This window comes from Schistocerca serialis, chromosome 1 (assembly GCF_023864345.2).
Source record: "Schistocerca serialis cubense isolate TAMUIC-IGC-003099 chromosome 1, iqSchSeri2.2, whole genome shotgun sequence".
NCBI lineage: Eukaryota > Metazoa > Arthropoda > Insecta > Orthoptera > Acrididae > Schistocerca > Schistocerca serialis.
Genome location: NC_064638.1, coordinates 700185546 through 700205402, shown reverse-complemented (window position 1 = coordinate 700205402; position 19857 = coordinate 700185546). Strand labels below are relative to the sequence as shown.

At 40.7% G+C, this 19857-nt stretch overlaps 1 protein-coding gene across 1 annotated transcript in view; it reads left to right on the top strand.

The window, feature by feature from the left end:
- The window catches only part of LOC126480871 (gamma-1-syntrophin), a 796968-nt gene that overhangs the window by 719862 nt on the left and 57249 nt on the right, over positions 1-19857 (top strand). The window contains exon 7 of the mRNA XM_050104253.1: positions 10153-10311. Coding sequence (XP_049960210.1) covers positions 10153-10311 — 159 coding nt within the window. The remainder of the gene's footprint in view (positions 1-10152; positions 10312-19857) is intronic.

Below are 19857 nucleotides of genomic sequence, written 5' to 3'. Positions count from 1 at the left end.
AGATTATAGTTTTTAAAATAGTACAGGACATACCATAAATGTCAAGTGCTCCCTGTGTATTTGTAGTATTTTACAGTTGTTACTGTGTCTTTTGGATACATTCTCTTCCACATCACAATGCCCCAGTTATTTCAAAATTTTTCAGCAACTGCTCAGTCTATTCTGAAGTGAGAAATTTCACCTACTGTGCTTTCTACTACGTTTATAAAAAAAATATATTAAATTCATCTGGACTGCAACAATTTGAGCAAGAGGTGGTCTTTGCTTATGTTTATTAATCAGATCCCATGCTGCCTTGCAAAGATTGTGAGCTTCTTAAATAAATCTGGCATTGCTTTCATTCTTTGCTTTCTCTGCTTCTTCTCTGTACATCCTTCTGACCTGTGGATAATTGCAATGTAGTCTGTCCTTGGTGCCAATATCTTCAGTGGCTTTGACTTTATCATTTAGTAGATGCACAGTGCATTTTGTTTTACCTAATCTAGAGGTACACCAGCACTTTACTTTGACAGTTTTCTGTGTGAATTTTGACTTGACAATTAGATATCTCTTGCATTTTAATGAAAAAATTTCATCAAATCTGGCTTTAAGAGCCTGGAACATGGAACTGAATGTAGCATTTAGTGCCAATTCTTTCACACATTTGATGTCAGTCTATAGAAGACATTGCTCTTTTGAAAACATCTAAATTTTTCTTTGTAATAACCCTACTTCTGAAGACATAATTTGAATTCCAGCTGGGAATTTGTTGTACTGAGTTTGCCCAAAGCTTCATTATTACTGCACTGTGATCTGCAAGAACAGGATCAATGACACTTACTTTGTAGTACCAACTATCCAGGTTTGTAACAACTGTATCAAGACAGACATCTCCTCTTTTTGGTAGATAACTTGCCACAAATAGTCCACAGGTGCTTACTAAGTTCATACAAGCTCTCTCTTTCTCAGGGCCTTCCATGAAAAAGGTATTGAAGTTTCTACATAAGCTAATTTTTGCTCATAGGCTCTCTAGATTGCACAGATGGCTTTCCCGTTTGTTGATGAAGTGTTCAAATTTGCCATTTGGGGAGCGGTACACAGAACCAGTAATTATGCATCTGGCAGCCCCAAAGCAGCGAATTCTAGATAAGAGTCCACAGTGAAGTTTCTTACATCAATTTTCTTGGCACCGAGCTTTCCATTTGCATACACAGATACACTGCCAATGTATAGAAGTGTCTCTACACCATACATTCACCATGTCCAGATATTCAGTATGCCCATAGTATTCTATTTCTGTATGGGCTAGCCAATGTTCAAGTATACATAATGCATCTGGTCTCACTTCCTCAGCAAACAATGACAACGTATTGAGATTTGTCGCAAGGCACTACATGTTTGCACTAGCTATAAATAAGCTTGCATTTTTTTCAGTGATGACATATCGTTTGTTATTGGAATATTCTTGGTCTTGGGAGTTTATCTCACTGGAGCATTGGGCAGTGTCTGGAATAAAAAATGTCTATCATAATGTCCTTGTTCCATATATTTTTGTCCATTATTTTATCTTTTAAATCAAAATGAACACAGGTTTCGAAGCTATTATTTAATCCCTTCATTTCCAATTTTTTGACTGTAAAATTGTTGTGACTTTGGAAAGTGGTTCTGTAAGAAGTCAGTTACAGTAGCAGTTATGGTGCCCCTCGTAATTTGTGAAGGTGAAACCAGCCTCTTTTTTTTTTTTTTTTTTTTTTTTAAACAGCATTCCATTTTTGTCACGAGTATCTATTATGATTTTACTTCTGCTTTTAGTGCTGACATTTCCAAACATTTGCAATTTGGGCTTCAAAGTGGTTCTGTACTGTTCACCAGCTTTCCCATTTTGTGACACAGTCTTGTACAACAGTTTATTTCCTTTTGCTGTGTCTGTAGTGGTTTTGGCCAGTTCATTGTTTTGTTTCACTGCATTCAAATTTCTTCTGCCTCTCCACTTGTCACTTACTTCCTGTCAATCTATATTTTCACTTTCTGTAGAGTTTACATTCAGCAACTTGTTAATGCCCATATCTAGTTTGTATACAATGAGGGATTTTATTTCACAGACACACTTGTTGTTTACACCTGAGCTGGTTGGCACTGCAGCAGTGTTTTGATCTTCATTAGAGTTTTTCTTGCTGAAAAATTACCGCTTGATAGTTTCGCAGACTTTTTACTACTGTTTTGATGGGTAATGGTGGTAGACACTGCTTCTATGGTGTCTTCCAGTCTGGCATCTGGATTTTGCCACAGATTTGTGATGTTTAACTGTCCAGTTTCGATCATAATACATGCCACACTATTTTTCAATAACCTTAGCGCATTGTCTTTCCACATTGCTCGAAGACTGAGATGCTTCTTCACTTTGTGTCAACAACATTTCTAACCCACTGTTTGAAGCAATCACAGTATGAGGTTCATCTTTCATTTGTTTGTTATCAATGGTAAGTTCATTCACTATTTGATAAGATTACTCACTAATGCACCCAAATCAGCATCATATTGTTGCCTAGCATATAAAATTTGATTATATTTGACTGTATTTGTGTCTTCTGAGATTTCATCACGTAACATCACTTCACAGTTTTCACAATTGTATTTTAACTGATCCTTCGAGTATTTTACAGTGCTATCTTTACTGTTGGTGAGGCCATCACACTCACTCTGACACAATTTACCACATCACAACCACAAAAAACAATAAATTCCTTAGTTTTAATGTTTCTCTCACATTTAGCATAAAACATGCTCTCACTGCATGCTATCTTGCCAACAACTTTCTCGTGAAAAGCAAAGGCTCTAGGTACGAATCCTTGTCCAGTATACAGTTTTAATCTGCCAGGATGTTTCAGATCAGTGCACATTCTGCTGCAGAGAGAAAATCCTTTCTGGAAACAATCCCATTTCTCCGCAGTATCCTTACTTTCAGGAGTGTTAGTCCACAAGATATGCAGGAGACTTCTGTGGATGATATGAGAGAAGTGTTGGCGGAAGTACCTCTGTGTGTGTGGGTCATGAGTCGTATTTGCACTGCTCAGTCAGTACAGCACTTGGCCATGAAAGGCAAAGGTCTCAGCTTTGAGTCCCAGTCTGGCACACAGTTCCACACCTTCGAGGAAGTTTCTCTTTCAGTGAATTTCGTCATCGTCATCTCCTTCCAAGCAGTAGGTGTTGCAGTCAGCTCTTCCAGTCTCTATTATCCATTCACCTCTTACAAGACCTTCCTAGTTATCTCTTTCCAGTCAGGCAATAATTCCTCTCTCTTTTATTTGGTAATCTATTTTCTGTCATTTTGTTAACATGCTCCTTCCATTTCCTTCTATTCACTTCTGTCTTAGCATTAATTGAAAATATTTTTAGATCTGAACTTATTGTTTCATTCCTTATTTTATCCATGTTATTACTGCCCCTTATATATTCCATGAACTTCACTTCTGCTGCCTTTATGGGGCCTAAGTGATTTTTCTTTAGTTGTTTTTGTCCATGTATCAGAATCATTTTCAAGAGCAAGCACAGTCATTACCCTATAGAATGTCATTTCTGGTTCCCTTCTTATTTCCATTGCCAGAGTTCTTCCAATTGTTATGCATATATCTTGAAATATATACCCTAGTAATAGTAGTAGTAGTAGTAGTAGTAGTAGTAGTAATAGTTGAAAGTAGTTTCACACTATAGATAACTGAAATGGGATACTTGTTCCAAAATTTTCTCTTTTACTATAATTTTCAATCTGCCTGAATTATTCCCTTTGAAAGCCATTATCTGTGTAATATTTGCAGATGTAGTTAAATTGCAGTATACTGTATTTTGGCTCAATTTTATACTGCTCTTTGTAAATTGCTTTCTGCTTCCTGTGTAATTACCTGGACACGAGAATATAGAGTACCTGGTGGTATGCTAGATACTATTTTTATTCCTAACTGTATTTCATCTTTCAATTTCAGGACTAGGTTGTTGATATATAAATTAAATAAACTGGATGAGAGACTGCAGCCTCGGTAAACACCTTCATTTCTTTCCATTGCCTTTTTCAAATATAGAATTAACTTTAGTTGTGTTCCATACTTCAGGTATGGAACAGTTCTTCCTACACATACTTTAAAAACCAGAGAAAGCAAAATTTTAAAATGATTCCTCCATATGTGATTAATTCAGTGTTAATTCAATATGAGCCAATAGCATTTCTACATTATTTTCAATAATGGCAATGAATCTTTCCCACAATTCACTATGGTATCTTTTTATCAATTTTTTTGTTTTATTTCTTTTCTGTTTATATACTTTCTATTCTTTGTTCATGTGTGTTTATAAACAGACATATAAGCATTTAGTTTTGCTCTAATATTGTTGGCTGTTTTTATATTCCATATTTTCAAATTTTCAAACTACTTTTCTGGTTTGATACTTTATTTTCCCATATATGGTACTTTGTTAGCTATGTACATTACTGATTCTTCTTCAATATTGTCTTTAGTTACAACCATTTGCAGTTCGCATGGGAGTCTTTGTTGATATAAATTCCTTATGCTTTCTTCCTGTAAAAGATTGGTTTCAGATTTCAAGTCTTTTCTTTGGGCTTTTGTTACATTTGTTTATTTCCACCATCTTGCCCATATTTCAGTCTTTGAAGAAACTAGAAAGTGATCAGAACTTATATCATTACCTCTAAATACATGGGGGTATCTCAAATTTGAGAGGGTTTTTTTCCCCTACTTGTTACATAGTCAATTATTGAAGCTCTTGCACTCCACATGTTTATTTATGTCTTTTTATCCAAGCATCTGATTAAATGTAGCAAAATCTCATAATGTCCTACAATGTACATTTCAAGTTATTTCACCAAATGTGCTTTCTGTATTTACTGTTGGTGCTTTTCTTATTCTTGAATTGAAATCTCCTAATCCTAAAAAATGACCAGTTTTATAATATTTATCTAATCCAAGGAATTTCAGAAGCAATAAGCAGCAGCTATTAAGTAGTATTTTTAGTAAGTTAAGGTGCATGCTGAGTTTCTTGTGATTTTCCCATTAGATCTACATCAATGAGAAATGTAAGTCTATTCAAACCATTCACAGTTGCAGCTTCTTAAATTTTTAATTGTTAGTAATGATGATCATGATCATGAACAGCAGTATTGTGTGTAGGCCTACTCTTGTTTCCACTTGCTTCCTACTGAGAAATATGCATTAACATAAAACTTATTCCCAAATAATATTTACCTAGATAGTTTACCTGAGCTGCAATATCACAGGACATCATAGCTGTATTAATAAATGTTCGTGTTTCATTAGTCAATATATTGTGCAATTTAAAGTGGTGATCATGTCCTTCCCTGAGCCTTTTAGTGCCAGTACAAATAGTACAACAATCACGTCTTCATCTTCCATGACCTATTGGCAAATTCACCACTTGGGTTACAACAATCTAATTCTCCTTTGCTTTGCAGTGCAATGTCACAAAAGTGCATCCACACTATGGTCCACAAAACTGACTACTGTCAAATTGCTGTAAGCTGACACCTGAGATTTACAATGAGGTGGGCACTGCAGCTTTATGCCCCTTCCTCGGCCATTCGTGTAATATGATTTTGTAAATCTATCACAATAGGACAGTGTTATCACAACTACACAGATGACTATTGCTTTCATCCACAGTCATTAGCGCTATGCATCTGAAAGTTGGCAACAGCAGTGTAAGCTGTCAGGGATCTTCTTATACTGATTTGACTATATGTGACATAACTGCAGCAATGTTGGTGAAAAAACTATTAATTTTTAGACCCCGATCATTATTTGCACAATTACATTCATATTAGTGAAATAATGTTTGGTAGTGGTCATCAACACAACTTTAAGCCGACAGACAAGGTTAAAAATTCACATCTCTAACTACTGGTCATTCTGTAGCATTCTGATTGCTCTCAGAAAAACTACTAGACTGCATGTACACTGCTATCAGTATCCATTTACTCTCTCTCTCTCTGAGTCTTTGCTACATCCTCAACATACTCAGCAAAGAAAAGAGTAGGCCTACTGGGATAAACTTTCAATGATATTAAGGTCAGAAAGTCTTAAAATAACCAAACAGTCCAGGTTTCAAGGAAACAATACAGTCTGTCCCTACTACAATAGTCCTCAGCAAGTCCCTTTCCTCAACCAGCACCTCCTCCCGCTATTACCACTAATACACAACTGTCGGTCAATAACACCACCAGTTTGGGCAAAATCACCTTGTACTTGATTTGTCAAAGTCACATCTGCCAGTCTGCTATTAATACAGAAAAACTGCTGATGTGAAATTGTTAAATCATTTGTGCTTGCCTGAAAATGATTATGAGCATTTGCTTCCTTCCTCCCACAAGGGTTGTTTTTCTTGACAGATTTTTGCTTCATCTTCTCACGTTAATTTGAGGATATTTTTGAATTGTTTCATTTGATTTATTATTATTATTATTATTATTCTAACATGTTCCTGTTATTCCATATTTACATGAATCTAATGCACACCAGTTTTTCACCATATGAATTATTCAAAATTGAGATCCATTTAAGATTTGATGCTGCATAACAGTTGAATGCAGACTCAAATCTGCTATTCACTGGCAACATCATTGAAAGTTAGGTGTTGCTCCTTAAGTCACAATGCATTGCTCTAATTCTCAATTTCATTAAAAAATTGTTGGCCTACTACTGCGTAGTGTCTTTGTATTAAGTAGTTATGAAATGGAAGTCAAGTAGAGAAGAACATTTTATGATGCTACTTTCAAGAATAAAGTAATTTTTATGCTGAAAAATGTGGTAACAGGAGAGCAGCACAAGAGTTCAGTGTTACTGAGAGTAACAATCACTTCTGGAAGAAACAGAAATTGGCATTGTTTGCAAATACTGCAACTAAAATTACATTCACTGGCCCTCACAAAGGAAGACATCCTGATATTAATGTAAAAGTTTGCCTGTGAAAGGAGGAAGAATGGGCAACCTGTGACTAGTGACATCATTAGACATGAAGCAAAAGAGGTGGCTGCAGTTCTTAATATACTGAGGCATGGAAGCTAGCCACAGATGGGCTGATCACTTTATGAAATGGGTGGGCTTATCTCTAGAGTGCTGTACAATAGTATGCCAGAAGCTTCCACAGGATTTTGAGGAAAAAATTTCAAGAAGTTCAGCAGTATGTCATCATACTTTGGAAACAGAAGAATTTTTCAGTGAGCCAAACAGGCAACACTGATGACACATCAGTTTGGTTTGATATACTGTGTAGTTAAAGGGGATAAAAGAAGTTACCATCACAACATTGGGTGTGAAAAGCAGTGCATAACTCTAATGCTAGCAAACTTCTCCCTTTCTTAATCTTCAAGTGGAAAACTAGCCCGAAGACCCCTGAAAATGAAGAACTGTTCCCTGATGATGCCATTGTTCAAAATCAAGAGAAGGGATGGACAACTGAAACTTTAAGCCTTGACTGTCTCCAAAACATATGGGAGCTCTGTCTGATGGGCTTTCCCAATTACCAACAATGCTTTTTCTTGATGCATTTTGTGGTCATCTTACTGACAACATAAAAAAGAAAATCTGTAGCCTAGCCAGTTATCTTGTTATTATTCCTGAAGGAATGACTTCTGTGTGGCAATCCCTGAACATTATACAAATAAACCTTTCATAGCTTCTGTTCAGGAGCAGTATGTGTACCAAACTGTGAACTGATCCTGACAAGAAAAGTTAAGCATGCTCATTGCACACTGGGTTTTGGCTCCCTGGAAGAGCATTGAAACATCAATGACCATAAAATCATTCAAGAAATATTGTATTTCAAAAACTCTGGATGGCAGTGAAGACAAGATGTTGTGCTCTATAATGATGTGGGGGTGATGGGGAATGAGGAAACAAATCTGTTTCTGATGTGTACTCCTCCATGGATATCAGTAATGATGACATTAGTGAATAATGGTGAGAAACACCTTTAATTCATGATATGTTTGTTTGCATGACACGTAGATAATCAATTCAGGCATTCTTTTTTTTTAATACTGACTGTCACTTAATAATGGGTGACTTAAAAATTGTTTGTTTTTGGTAACTCATATATATATATATATATATATATAAATAAAAAAAACAAAGATGTAGTGACTTACCAAATGAAAGTGCTGGCAGGTCGACAGACACACAAACACAAACATACACACAAAATTCAAGCTTTTGCAACACACTGTTGCCTCATCAGGAAAGAGGGAAGGAGAGGGAAAGACGAAAGGATGTGGGTTTTAAGGGAGAGGGTAAGGAGTCATTCCAATCCCGGGAGCGGAAAGACTTACCTTAGGGGGAAAAAAGGACGGGTATACACTCGCGCGCACACACACACACATATCCATCCACACATATACAGACACAAGCAGACATATTTCATATATATATAAAAACAAAGATGAAGTGACTTACCGAACGAAAGCGCTGGCAGGTCGATAGACACACATACACACAAAATTCAAGCTTTCGCAACAAACTGTTGCCTCATCAGGAACGAGGGAAGGAGAGGGAAAGACGGAAGGAAGAGGGTTTTAAGGGTGAGGGTAAGGAGTCATTCCAATCCCGGGAGCGGAAAGACTTACCTTAGGGGGAAAAAAGGACAGGTATACACTCGCACACACACACATATCCATCCACACATACAGACACAAGCAGAAATATGTCAAGCGAGACTGTCTGATCTCCCACGTGCGGGCCGACCGTGCACAGCTGTGACTCCTGCAATGGCGGAGCGTGCGAACACACTCGTTCGAGATGATTGATGGATCACCATCAAACAACTCAGTGCTCAACTTGACATCTCTGTTGGTAGTGCTGTCACAATTGTTCACCAGTTGGGATATTCAAAGGTTTGTTCCCGCTGGGTCCCTCGTTGTCTAACCGAACACCATATAGAACAAAGGAGAACCATCTGTGCGGAATTGCTTGCTCGTCATGTGGCTGAGGGTGACAATTTCTTGTCAAAGATTGTTACAGGCGATGAAACATGGGTTCATCACTTCGAACCTGAAACAAAACAGCAATCAAAGGAGTGGCGCCACACCCACTCCCCTACCAAGAAAAAGTTTAAAGCCATACCCTCAGCCGGTAAAGTCATGGTTACAGTCTTCTGGGACGCTGAAGGGGTTATTCTGTTTGATGTCCTTCCCCATGATCAAACAATCAACTCTGAAGTGTATTGTGCTACTCTTCAGAAATTGAAGAAACGACTTCAGCGTGTTCGTAGGCACAAAAATCTGAACGAACTTCTCCTTCTTCATGACAACGCAAGACCTCACAAAACTTCAGTGGACTGTTCTTCCTCCTGCACCCTACAGCCCCGATCTCGCACCGTCGGATTTCCATATGTTTGGCCCAATGAAGGACGCAATCCGTGGGAGGCACTACGCGGATGATGAAGAAGTTATTGATGCAGTACGACGTTGGCTCCGACATCGACGAGTGGAATGGTACCGTGCAGGCATACAGGCGTAAGGCTGTAGCATTGAATGGAGATTACGTTGAAAAATAGTGTTGTGTAGCTAAAAGATTGGGGAAGAACCTGGTGTATTTCAATGCTGAATAAAACAACCCCTGTTTCAGAAAAAAAATGTGTTGCATTACTTATTGAACTGCCCTCGTAGTATCAGCAGGCAGGTGGCTGTCATAGACCAGAATGGTCCATACCTCAAGTATTTGCTTCTGGATATACATTTATAGAAAGTTTTAACCTAGTTTCGACCAGTACTATCTTCTGTAAGAATATGGAACACTTAAAAAAAAAAGAACACACACATGGTGGGGAGGGGGGGGGGGGGGGAGTAGAAAAGTAAACAGATGATTGTGTTGTGTTGTTTTCTTGTTACAGGACCCAGATTTGTTGCTTTTTTTTCCTACCCAAGCTGACAACTCCATTTTAGTTTGTTGACCACCTGAAACCGAAACAGAAATCATACTACTGATCAATCATGCCACAAAAGATTTAAAAGTCATGTCCAGATTCATTCACAGTGATTTTGCTCTCTGTATATGAAAATAAACTCTTTGAATTTTGATGGTAGATTCTCTGTGTTTCTGTAGCAAATTTATTTTAATATAAAAACAAAATGTACTCATTTTCTTTTTGCAGATGAAACTTTACAACCGTAACTTCCCTGCCACAGAACGAATTGAATACATGGGATGGGTCAATGAAGGAATACTCAACAACAATCAACCATGGCAAAATTACAAACCACGTTTCTTAACACTGAAAGGAACTGATGTGTTGTTGTTTGACTCACCTCCAGTAAGAGACAGTATTGTACTTTTAGTTACAGGATATTATTAGCTTTCCAATCTGCTGACACTAGATTTAAACCATAATTACATGCAAAGTATTAAGCTCTTACTTATGCATTTCATTCTACAGATTTGTTTATTATGTCTCCTTTGAATATACTGTTTTTGCTGGATGAGAAGTGCAAAAATAAAGTGAAGCTTCATTGCTTTACTTCCAATTGCAGAACAGTGAAATCCACTAAAGGGTAAACAATAACTGTCACAAAACATATTTTTGTTGATATCAATGAGTTATCTTTGGCTGTTTTATAGAAGTTAATTTATAGGACTCTTTTTTTTCAAGTGCTCAGCCCTAATTACATCATTAAAGAAAGCATCAGTGGTGTTGAAAAACAAAACGACACCATGCAGAGTGTCTTTTGGTGATAGGTAGTGCTCTTAATTTTCAGATGAATTTTCTTCCCAGGTAATAGGATTTGTTCACAGGCCCCTTGAAGAACAAATTGTTCCAGGAAGTAGGGGGTAAAGCTAATTTTGCTCCATCTTTAATGCCATAATTGACATCATACTGTATGCATCAAAAGGATCAAATCTGAAAGAATAAAAATAGCAAATATATCACTTCATCCTCCAATGTCCACGATTAGAGTATAAAAGTCATATTTTTCCAGTTGAGACAACAATAAATTTGGAAGAGTCTGTGTATTTGCTTTTCAAGAAATATTTACTATCCTGTGAAAACATTGTGGAGATCTGCTTAGTTACAGCATAAGTCTCTTGTTTTGTGGCAGCAGACATCAACCAAAAAACAATAGCAGTGTGTTGAAAAATGAAGTAAACATGCCTATAAATACGAATGCTTTTGCATTGGTTCATTAAATGAATCAGTTACTGTTACTTTGTATCAGCAAAAATTAACATTTTTAAAAGTGGCAAATACCCCATGCACTGCAGCAACAGGTGCATGGCACAGAACCCACTTGTCCTCAGAAGCATACAGATCATGGTGCAGTGTTTTTCTGGGCAATGCATCATCTATTACAGTGCAAAATCGTCTGCTCAAGCAGATGGATGGTAGGCACAGACACATAGTAGCATGTTGCCACACAGATCCCCCCCTCCCTACAAGAAGGAAACAATGGGTTGCAGGACACAGTGGCCACTCCCTACACAGATTTGCAGACTGCCACAGATAATAGTGTTTTTTTTTTTTTCAGTGGGGTTGGGACCATTGGCAAAGGTGGAGGGTTATGGTGTGATCTGCAGCAGCGTCTGGTGTTTGATGTTGTGAGCTTAGTGCAGGGATAATAATCCACTTCACCACCAGCTTGGATGATGCACGACAGTCGGCAAGCATAGTCAGGTATGCTGTGGTGTGGAGGTGGGGCCTGCTGGAGGATGTGGTGGAGTGCTGGTGCCTGGGCAGATCACACATGGCAGGCAGCTCACTTGAGTGGCATAATGCTCACCATCCTGTGCCAGTGCTGTAGCTGCCCACTGCTGCTACCTCTTTTTGTTAGACCAGATCACAGGTTGCAGTGGTGGCATGTCCCAACATCACAGGGATGGTGACAGGTGCCTCAGTGCCAAATTTATAGTGTTGGCACCTTGCAACTCAGGCCAGAGGACCAGTCTGGCAGCAGGTGCAAGTGGCAAGATGTCGTGTGAAGTTCTGCATGGGTAGGGGATTGGGTAAATGGCAGGGTGGCTTCTCGAGTCCCAAATGCTGCCTGTCAGGCTGGCAGCATCTGCCAGTGTCACATTTCAGTTCTTGCCAGGTTGATTTTGATGAATGGCAACATGCAAGAGCGGGGGAGATTGGGCATAGTGCCATTTTCAATCAATTAGTTGATGCTGTGGTGGCAGTGCCACAGAAACAATCAGAAAATGTCTTCTTCCTGCACTTGAGCACAAAGTGCAGGCCTGGGTACTGTGGGTGGAATGGTGGCAGCCCAGTGTCCAGCCGAAGCATGACATGCATGTACAAGTGGAGGTGTCAAGTCATGACAGACTTGCACTTGCCACGGCATTGTGAGGGCGCCAGATGCAGGCACGTCATGCAGTTGCGCAACTGCTGTTTGAAGACCAGGGTGCAGGTGGTGGCCAACAAGGGCTGCAACTTAATGGGGTAACCTGGGATGGTAAGAAGCTGCCAATATGCAACTTTGGTGGCAGGTGAACCCAAGACAGTTTTGTGGGCCAAGCCGGTTTTGTGGGCCACCCATAAGCTAGGGTGGCAGTTAAGTTATGGATGACAGGTAAGGACAGCTTTTAGGGTACTGTGAAATCTCTGTACCATGCTGTTAGGAGCAGGGTGGTAATTAGTTATAAAATAACATTTGTTCCGCAAGTTTCAGTAAGTGTTTTAAATAGGCACAGTCGTCATCACATGGTGGAGGCCCCCCCCAAAATGGGCCACTTTTACCACCAAGTTGTTGGACAGTGGCACAGTTTCCAGCCACTGAGTGAATCTCTTAAAGTGGCCATGTAACATTGGGAGGGGGTCTATAATGTCAATCTGGACATCACAAAAAATAGTCCATCAGTGGGAGAGAAACAGGGGCATGCATGTGATACTCTACCTTTGAGTGTTGGCACAGGAGGCAGATGCAGCCCATTTGATGCAGTCCTGCTGGATACTGGGCCAGACAAAATGCTCCTGCTGAGTGCCACAGATGCATGAACGCTGGGTTGAGACAGGCCATGGAGGTCTTAGAATGCTATCTTGTGGAAGTCGGGGAGGGGGAGGGGGGGGGGGAGGTAGGGACCGGTGCACTCTGTGGAGTAACTGGGTGGAAGGAACTCATTTGAATGTGATGCCGGATGTGTAAGTCCATACTGGGGACTGTTTGTGGTTTGAGGTTGAGGCCAGTGTTTGGGTTGCTGCAGTGAGGAGGGGAGGGGGTGCAAGTGGTAAGCTGTTGGGGCAGAGGAGTTCCGACGTTTGTGCACTAATGAGCACTAAGAAATAGTGGAGCATTTAGGCATGCCTACTCACAGCTGCCGCCAGTGTTAGGTGACCACATCCACGGTGCCCATCAGTTTGTGGCATCACTACCAAAATGATAAGGTAAAAATCACCGGCACCCTGAAAGTCTGGGCCACCACTTGCTGGTTGGCTGTCTGTGCACATGTACAGGCATGCATGCACACTGGTTATCACGTGTATCACAGGATGGGGAAGGGCATGGTGCAGGAGGGTGGGAGGGTTGGATGTGTGTGCTTCAGTGTGAAGCTGTCCACCATGGTGGCTACCGCATCAACATCCATATAACTGCGCATAGCTAATGCTGTTCAGACTGCAACGGACAGACTCTGTGAGCCATTTCATGAGTAGCCACATTTTGGGAACAATTGTGGGCTCAGCAAGCGTTTGTAGGTGCTAGAGGAGTTGCAAGGGTCACATATTGGCTTATTCCTCTGATGAAAATTATAAAAATTGTGCATATGTGCACTGCATTTCTGGTGGGGACACCCACCCTCCCATGCTGCCAGCTGGTCTTTTACACCACCATATCTGCCCAACTATGGCAGGTTTGGGATAACTGCAGCAACCAAGGGCACAAGCTGTACAGGGCGAACTTGGTTCAGTCACTGGTAATAGAGAAGCCTGCAACTATTGTCTCCACAGAAACAAGCCACAACTGGGGGTTGCAGTAGTTTAAAGACAGCAGGTGGATAGTGGCATGGGCTAGCTGAGGGCTGGGAGGTGGCGGGGGAGGGGGGGGGTGGCAGTGCATAGGGTGTTTGCTGTCCCTGCGAGTGGCTCAGGAAAGCATGAAACATGGCCATATGCACTTCTGGATCATGGGGGGGTGGGGGTGGGAGTCTGACTTGCCAGAACCAAACTTGATCAGATTCGCCCTGCAACATGATGCTTCACACCTGTATTAGCATTGGAACGATGGAGTAGTGTGCTGTGCTGTGAGTGCTAATCGGGTGATGGTGGAATGAGATGTTGGTAGTCATTCAGTGCATGCACAGTAAGCTTGATGTCATAAGCACTAACCAGGTGGTGGGGGAACATGGTGTTAGCAGTCACTTGGTGCAGCCGGCCACAGTGTGAAGTTTGGCCCAGATTCGTGGGTTCAGCTGGTGTCACCAGTCTGGAAATTCAGTTCCTCAACGAAAATTATTTTGCTCAGCATGAAGATAAAATGGATAGATACACCATGAGAACAGTGTAACAAAAACCATCCAAATACTAAACAGTTCCTTTATTGAAATGTTAAGAGGAATAATTAACTGCAAACACATTTACATGGGTAAGTTACCACAAAAATGTCTATGAAAGAATCTTTGAAATGAGGTGGTCCTGTAATCCCCACCACTCACACTCATAAAGGCATTACAGCTACACATAAGGGGTGATTACCATCCACGTGTGTGAGTGGGGGGGGGGGGGGGGAAGGGGGGGAAGCACTTTACATAGTTTTTAAGAATACATGAGAAACATCATTAATGTTCTTGAAGTATGGCAAACAGGGCTAATCTAACATTGATCAAGGAAATACACAAATACAAATTGATGAACTTGGAGGTACTGGAAGTGTATGCATCGCACTGTAGTAGTTTGCGTATGCTTCACAAAAAGAGTTCAGAATTTTGCCACACCCAACATAATTTCAATGAGTTCTGTGAGGTGGATACTGGAATCACAACGCGGGTGCTGAATAATGCTACCCCGAAGTATGGTGTCAGTTTTGCCTACTAATTCCCCATAGGCCTGCACTGCTAATCTCTTTGTAGATGCACAAAACTGAATCACCACTGATATCTTCATGTGCCAAGCACGTATCTGGTGCCAGCAGAGAAAACTCATCCTCAGATCCACACAGTTGACAACACATTATCTGCTACAACACAAGATCATCTGCTACAGTAGATGGGTGGCAAGCACGAATGCATAGTAATGTGTTACCGCAGTATTATACAGAAATATGCAGGGAAAATTCTCAGAAACATGCATTATGCACATTAAAACAGGACAAACCACAGGGAAATCAACAAATAAATGTTTTGGGTACCGGATGGTAACAAATATCAGAGAGGACATAAATGAATGTGACTGAAAAAACACAGATAAGATAAAGATAGGCAAAAATAAGAAAAAATATATGTAATAATCGAAAAAACTAAAGAAAAAGTAGATACCTGTAACAAAAAAGTCAAAATATAAAATTCTGTTGAAAAGATGAAATAATTAATATTTTAAAAAATTAAAGAAATAGTTGGGTGCCAGATGGATATAATGGCAGAATTAAAAAGAGGGGAAATTAAGGGTAGGAATGAACGTGAGCAACAACAGGAAAAATCAGTGAAATTTGAAGCCCAGTAGGAGGTAAGAAGCAAGCATACATACTACGGAGCATGCTCTGCTGTTGAAGTGCTCAGATACTGGCATTCAGATTCAAAATCCAAAGTGACATTGAATTATTTTAAACTTAGTATAGACCAGTACCTGCCAGGGTAGCTGAGAGCACTGAAGTGCTGCTTTCTGGGCTCAGGTAGACACACCAGCCCCAGATCAAATCCGCCCGGTGGATTAACGGTGAGGGCTGGTATGTCGGCCAGCCTGGATGTGGTTTTTAGGCAGTTTTCCACATCCTGCAAGGTGAATACTGGGCTGGTCCCCATGTTTCGCCTCAGTTACACAACTTGCAGACATCTGCAGGCATTCACACTATTCCATGGCCTACACTAGATCCAGACAACTGGGGTACACTAATTCCATCCCTGGGGGTTCGGGGTTGCGGCAGGAAGGGCATCCGGCCACTCTCTGCAACTAACACTGCCAAATAAATAGTAAAACTAGTAAAATGGCCAATCCCACATGAAGCGAGACAAAGACCCCAAGAAAGAAAGAAAGAAAGAAAGAGTATAGACCAGTGGCCATCAAACTTTTTTGCCCGGTAGCCAATACTGACATTGTGGGAAAGCAACTCAAGCCACATATGTACTGATCTTATTATAAATTGGTGATGTACATAAATTAGTATTTACATGTCTGTAATAGAGTAAACATGTGAGGGCTTGATAAGTTGACCACTGGCCCCCAATAATTGATAATTAAAGTCGTCACCATTCAGAACACTACATATTGACTGTTCTCTGTTTCAGACTGTTGCCACCCTCAGTGACCCCAAAGTTGTGACACTGTTATTACCTGACAAAGTGTTGTGTTGCCTGTGTGATCAGATAATTAATTAAGGACTGTAACTGTTCTTATACACTGGTAGAAAAAAAAATTGCAACACCTAGAGGGAGTTGTGGGACATAAGTGAAAGTTGGTAGACATGTTTCTACATCTGAAAGATGATCTTTGCTCCATCCACACAAGAGTGGTGCTAGTAGCACCACTATGAAGATGCAAATCGGGTCTGTTTTAATAGTGTCACCAGTGGTAACAAGTGAGAGCTCACTGGAGGGCAGGGTGGAGGTGCGCTGTTTTTCCTGATGGAAGCTGGTTCTGCCTCAGTGCTAGTGATGGCCACATGTTGGTTAGCAGGAGGCCAGTTGAGGGTTTGCAACTAATCTGGGTGTGTGTGACACACATTGAACTTGCACCTGGACTTATGGTCTGGGGCACTATTTTGTATGACAGCAGGAGCACTCTCATGGTTATCCCAGGCACTCTGACTGCAAAATTGATTCAACCTGTCGTGCTTTCATTCATGAACAACATTCCAGGTGGTGTTTTCCAACTGTATAACACTCACCCACATACTACTGTTGTAACCCAACATGCTCTACATCGTGTCTACATGTTGCCTTGGCCTACTCATTCACCAGATCTGTCTCCAGTCAACATGCACATTTGTATTCTTGCATTCAACAGTCTGGTAGTTACATCAGTTATTAATGTACCAGCCTGCCACATCTGCAATGACTCACTTGCGCTAACCTGTGATCTTGCAATATTAATCACCTAAATGTGTTACCTGGAAAACTGTATTCCCAAAATTTCATTACTATACAGTAATTATTTTTTGGTGATGTGATTTTTTTTTCTGCCAGTGTTTTAAATGCATTATGCAATATCATTAAAACCCTGCTTCCTAAAGAATCAAACTATCATCTATGAAACAGCTTCAAACATCTGATTACTTTACAAGTGAGTTAATATATTAAATATTTGACGTTAAGCTCACAGGTGAGAATAGATTTAGGAAAGGTTCAAAATTACATTTAAAGTTTGTTGGTAGTCACTAAGTGCTCCAATCATCAAATATTGTATGATTATAGTCAGGGTAATTTGCACTGCAATTTAAGAAAAACCTAGATTTTCATGCATCTCAATGTTTATGGCATTGTATCTCCTGAACTATGTGTTGTACAATGATATAATTTTGAATGCACATTCAATGGTATATGTAGATACTTTCTGCAAACTATGTTTTGAATAGAATTAGTACTAAAGAAGTGATAAATTAAAATATAACACTGAATGCAGAAGGCTTATGAATGAACAGCGCAAATGTAATAAGATACAATCTTTCTTCTTTCTACGTTTTTTGGGGGACGTCAGCTGTAAAAAGTTTTGTAAAGGTTTTAAATTATGTGCACAATGTGTTGGAAGTTGATAACTGCTCTCATTCTCAAATACTGGATGAATATGGTCTGGGTAATATGTGCACCAACAGCTATGGTGCATTTACACATATGCACAATCTGGCTAATATGTGCACCAACAGCTATGGTACATTTACACATATGCACAGTTTCTAACTGTATATTTGACTTGTTGTGTTAGATCTTTAACATAAGATTGTAGCCCTGGAGGAGTAAATTATAACAGCACTTCAAATTTTTACTTCAATCAATAACTGTATGAAATACTGAAGATCAAATTTTTGTGTCTCGGAATCCTTTAGATATGCATCCTAAAACTGTAATTGGATGACGATGCCCAAGGAAAGCTGTTTAGTAATGTAGATGTGACTATGGGTTTAGTGTTGTAAGATTGCCAGATCCAACGATGTACATTATACCACATGTAATAAGCACTATTTTATTGGTCTGAAGCACATATATACAGATATACACATTTCTTGATTCTCGGTACATATGTTTTCCGTTTTGCACACGACCACAGACTTCTCACAAAGAGCTTGCCAAACGAAGATGTTACATGCGACTTGGTCGATAGTTGCCACATTAGGCGCCCCCCCCCCCCCCCCCCCAAATATGAGGACATACATGTAAAGGAAGCACTGGGGGGGGGGGGGAGGGGGGGGTGTTTAAACAGGAACAATACATTACATTACATTAGTAAATGAAATCTTCGAGTCAGCAAGGGGGGTGGATGGTCCTGCCCGACAAGGCGAATCCTTGTACAGCTGTGTGAAGGGATCCAGGGAGGGGATGGTGGGTTGTGGGGAGCTGGTGTAGCGAGCCTGAATACCTGTTGCAGTATGAAGGACTTTTTATCGTTGATGGGTCAGTACCAACAGGTGAGAGGACAGACTGGAAAAGATGAATGTGGGTCAACATGTCATTGGGGAAGCTGGGTCATTTGTAGAATACGAACACATTACCCGGATGCACAACAAAAAACACTTTAGAACTGCAAATGAAATCAGTGTTGGCATCAACTGCCACTTCCGTATAGGGGTTGACAGAATCTCCACATGAGTCATCGTCAGCGACGTCACACATTCTGAGGCTGGCCCCTGATATCTGACTAAATCCTAACAGGGGAGAGGTAGGGAGGCTACCTGTGGGAGGGGGAGTCATCGCATGCATCACTCTGTGGGGGGATGTCACACATACCTGTAGCACTGTCACACAACACACATGCAGGAATGGTTGTCACTCACCCGTGGATTGTTGGTAGATGCCTCATGCAAGACGGGTGTAGCAGGGGGTGGGGGCCGACTGGGTGGGGTATCAGGCTGTTCTCCCAGAGACCACGCCGGTTTGAAGCAACAGACAGATACTGTTTGAGGTGTGCCATTAATGAGCACTTCGAACATGTTGTTACGCTGTGATATGACTCTGTGTGGGCCTGAGTATGGGGGGCTGAGTGCTGGTCACAGTGTCATTGTGCACCATGATGTGAGTGCATGACACCAAGTCCTTATGCAGGAATACATGAGGAAGTGAGTGTGGTCGAGGAGGGGGCACACGAGTGTTAGTGATTAGCTCCTTAACATGCCTGACGAACGTCAAGTCACAGATTTGATCCAGAGGGAGTGAGGCTCCATCAGCTCTGCTGGGAGAGTGAGGGTTTCTCTGTACAGTACTTCTGATAGAGACGCGCTGAGGTCCTCTTTGTACGTGGCTCAAATGCCTAACATTACCCACGGTAAGGTGACAGCCCACTCACCTCCATGGCACATCAATGATGCTTTAAGCAATGAGTGGCAGTGTTCAACAAGCCCATTTGTCTGGGGATTGTATGTTGTTATCGTAAATCGTTTCACCCCGCGCAGTTCACAAAGGTGCCGGAAGAGGGTGGACTCAAATTGGTGGCCCTGCTTGGTGGTGATATAAGCTGGGCAGCTGAAGTGCGAGATACACATTAATAAAAGGCCTCAGGCCACCATGTCAG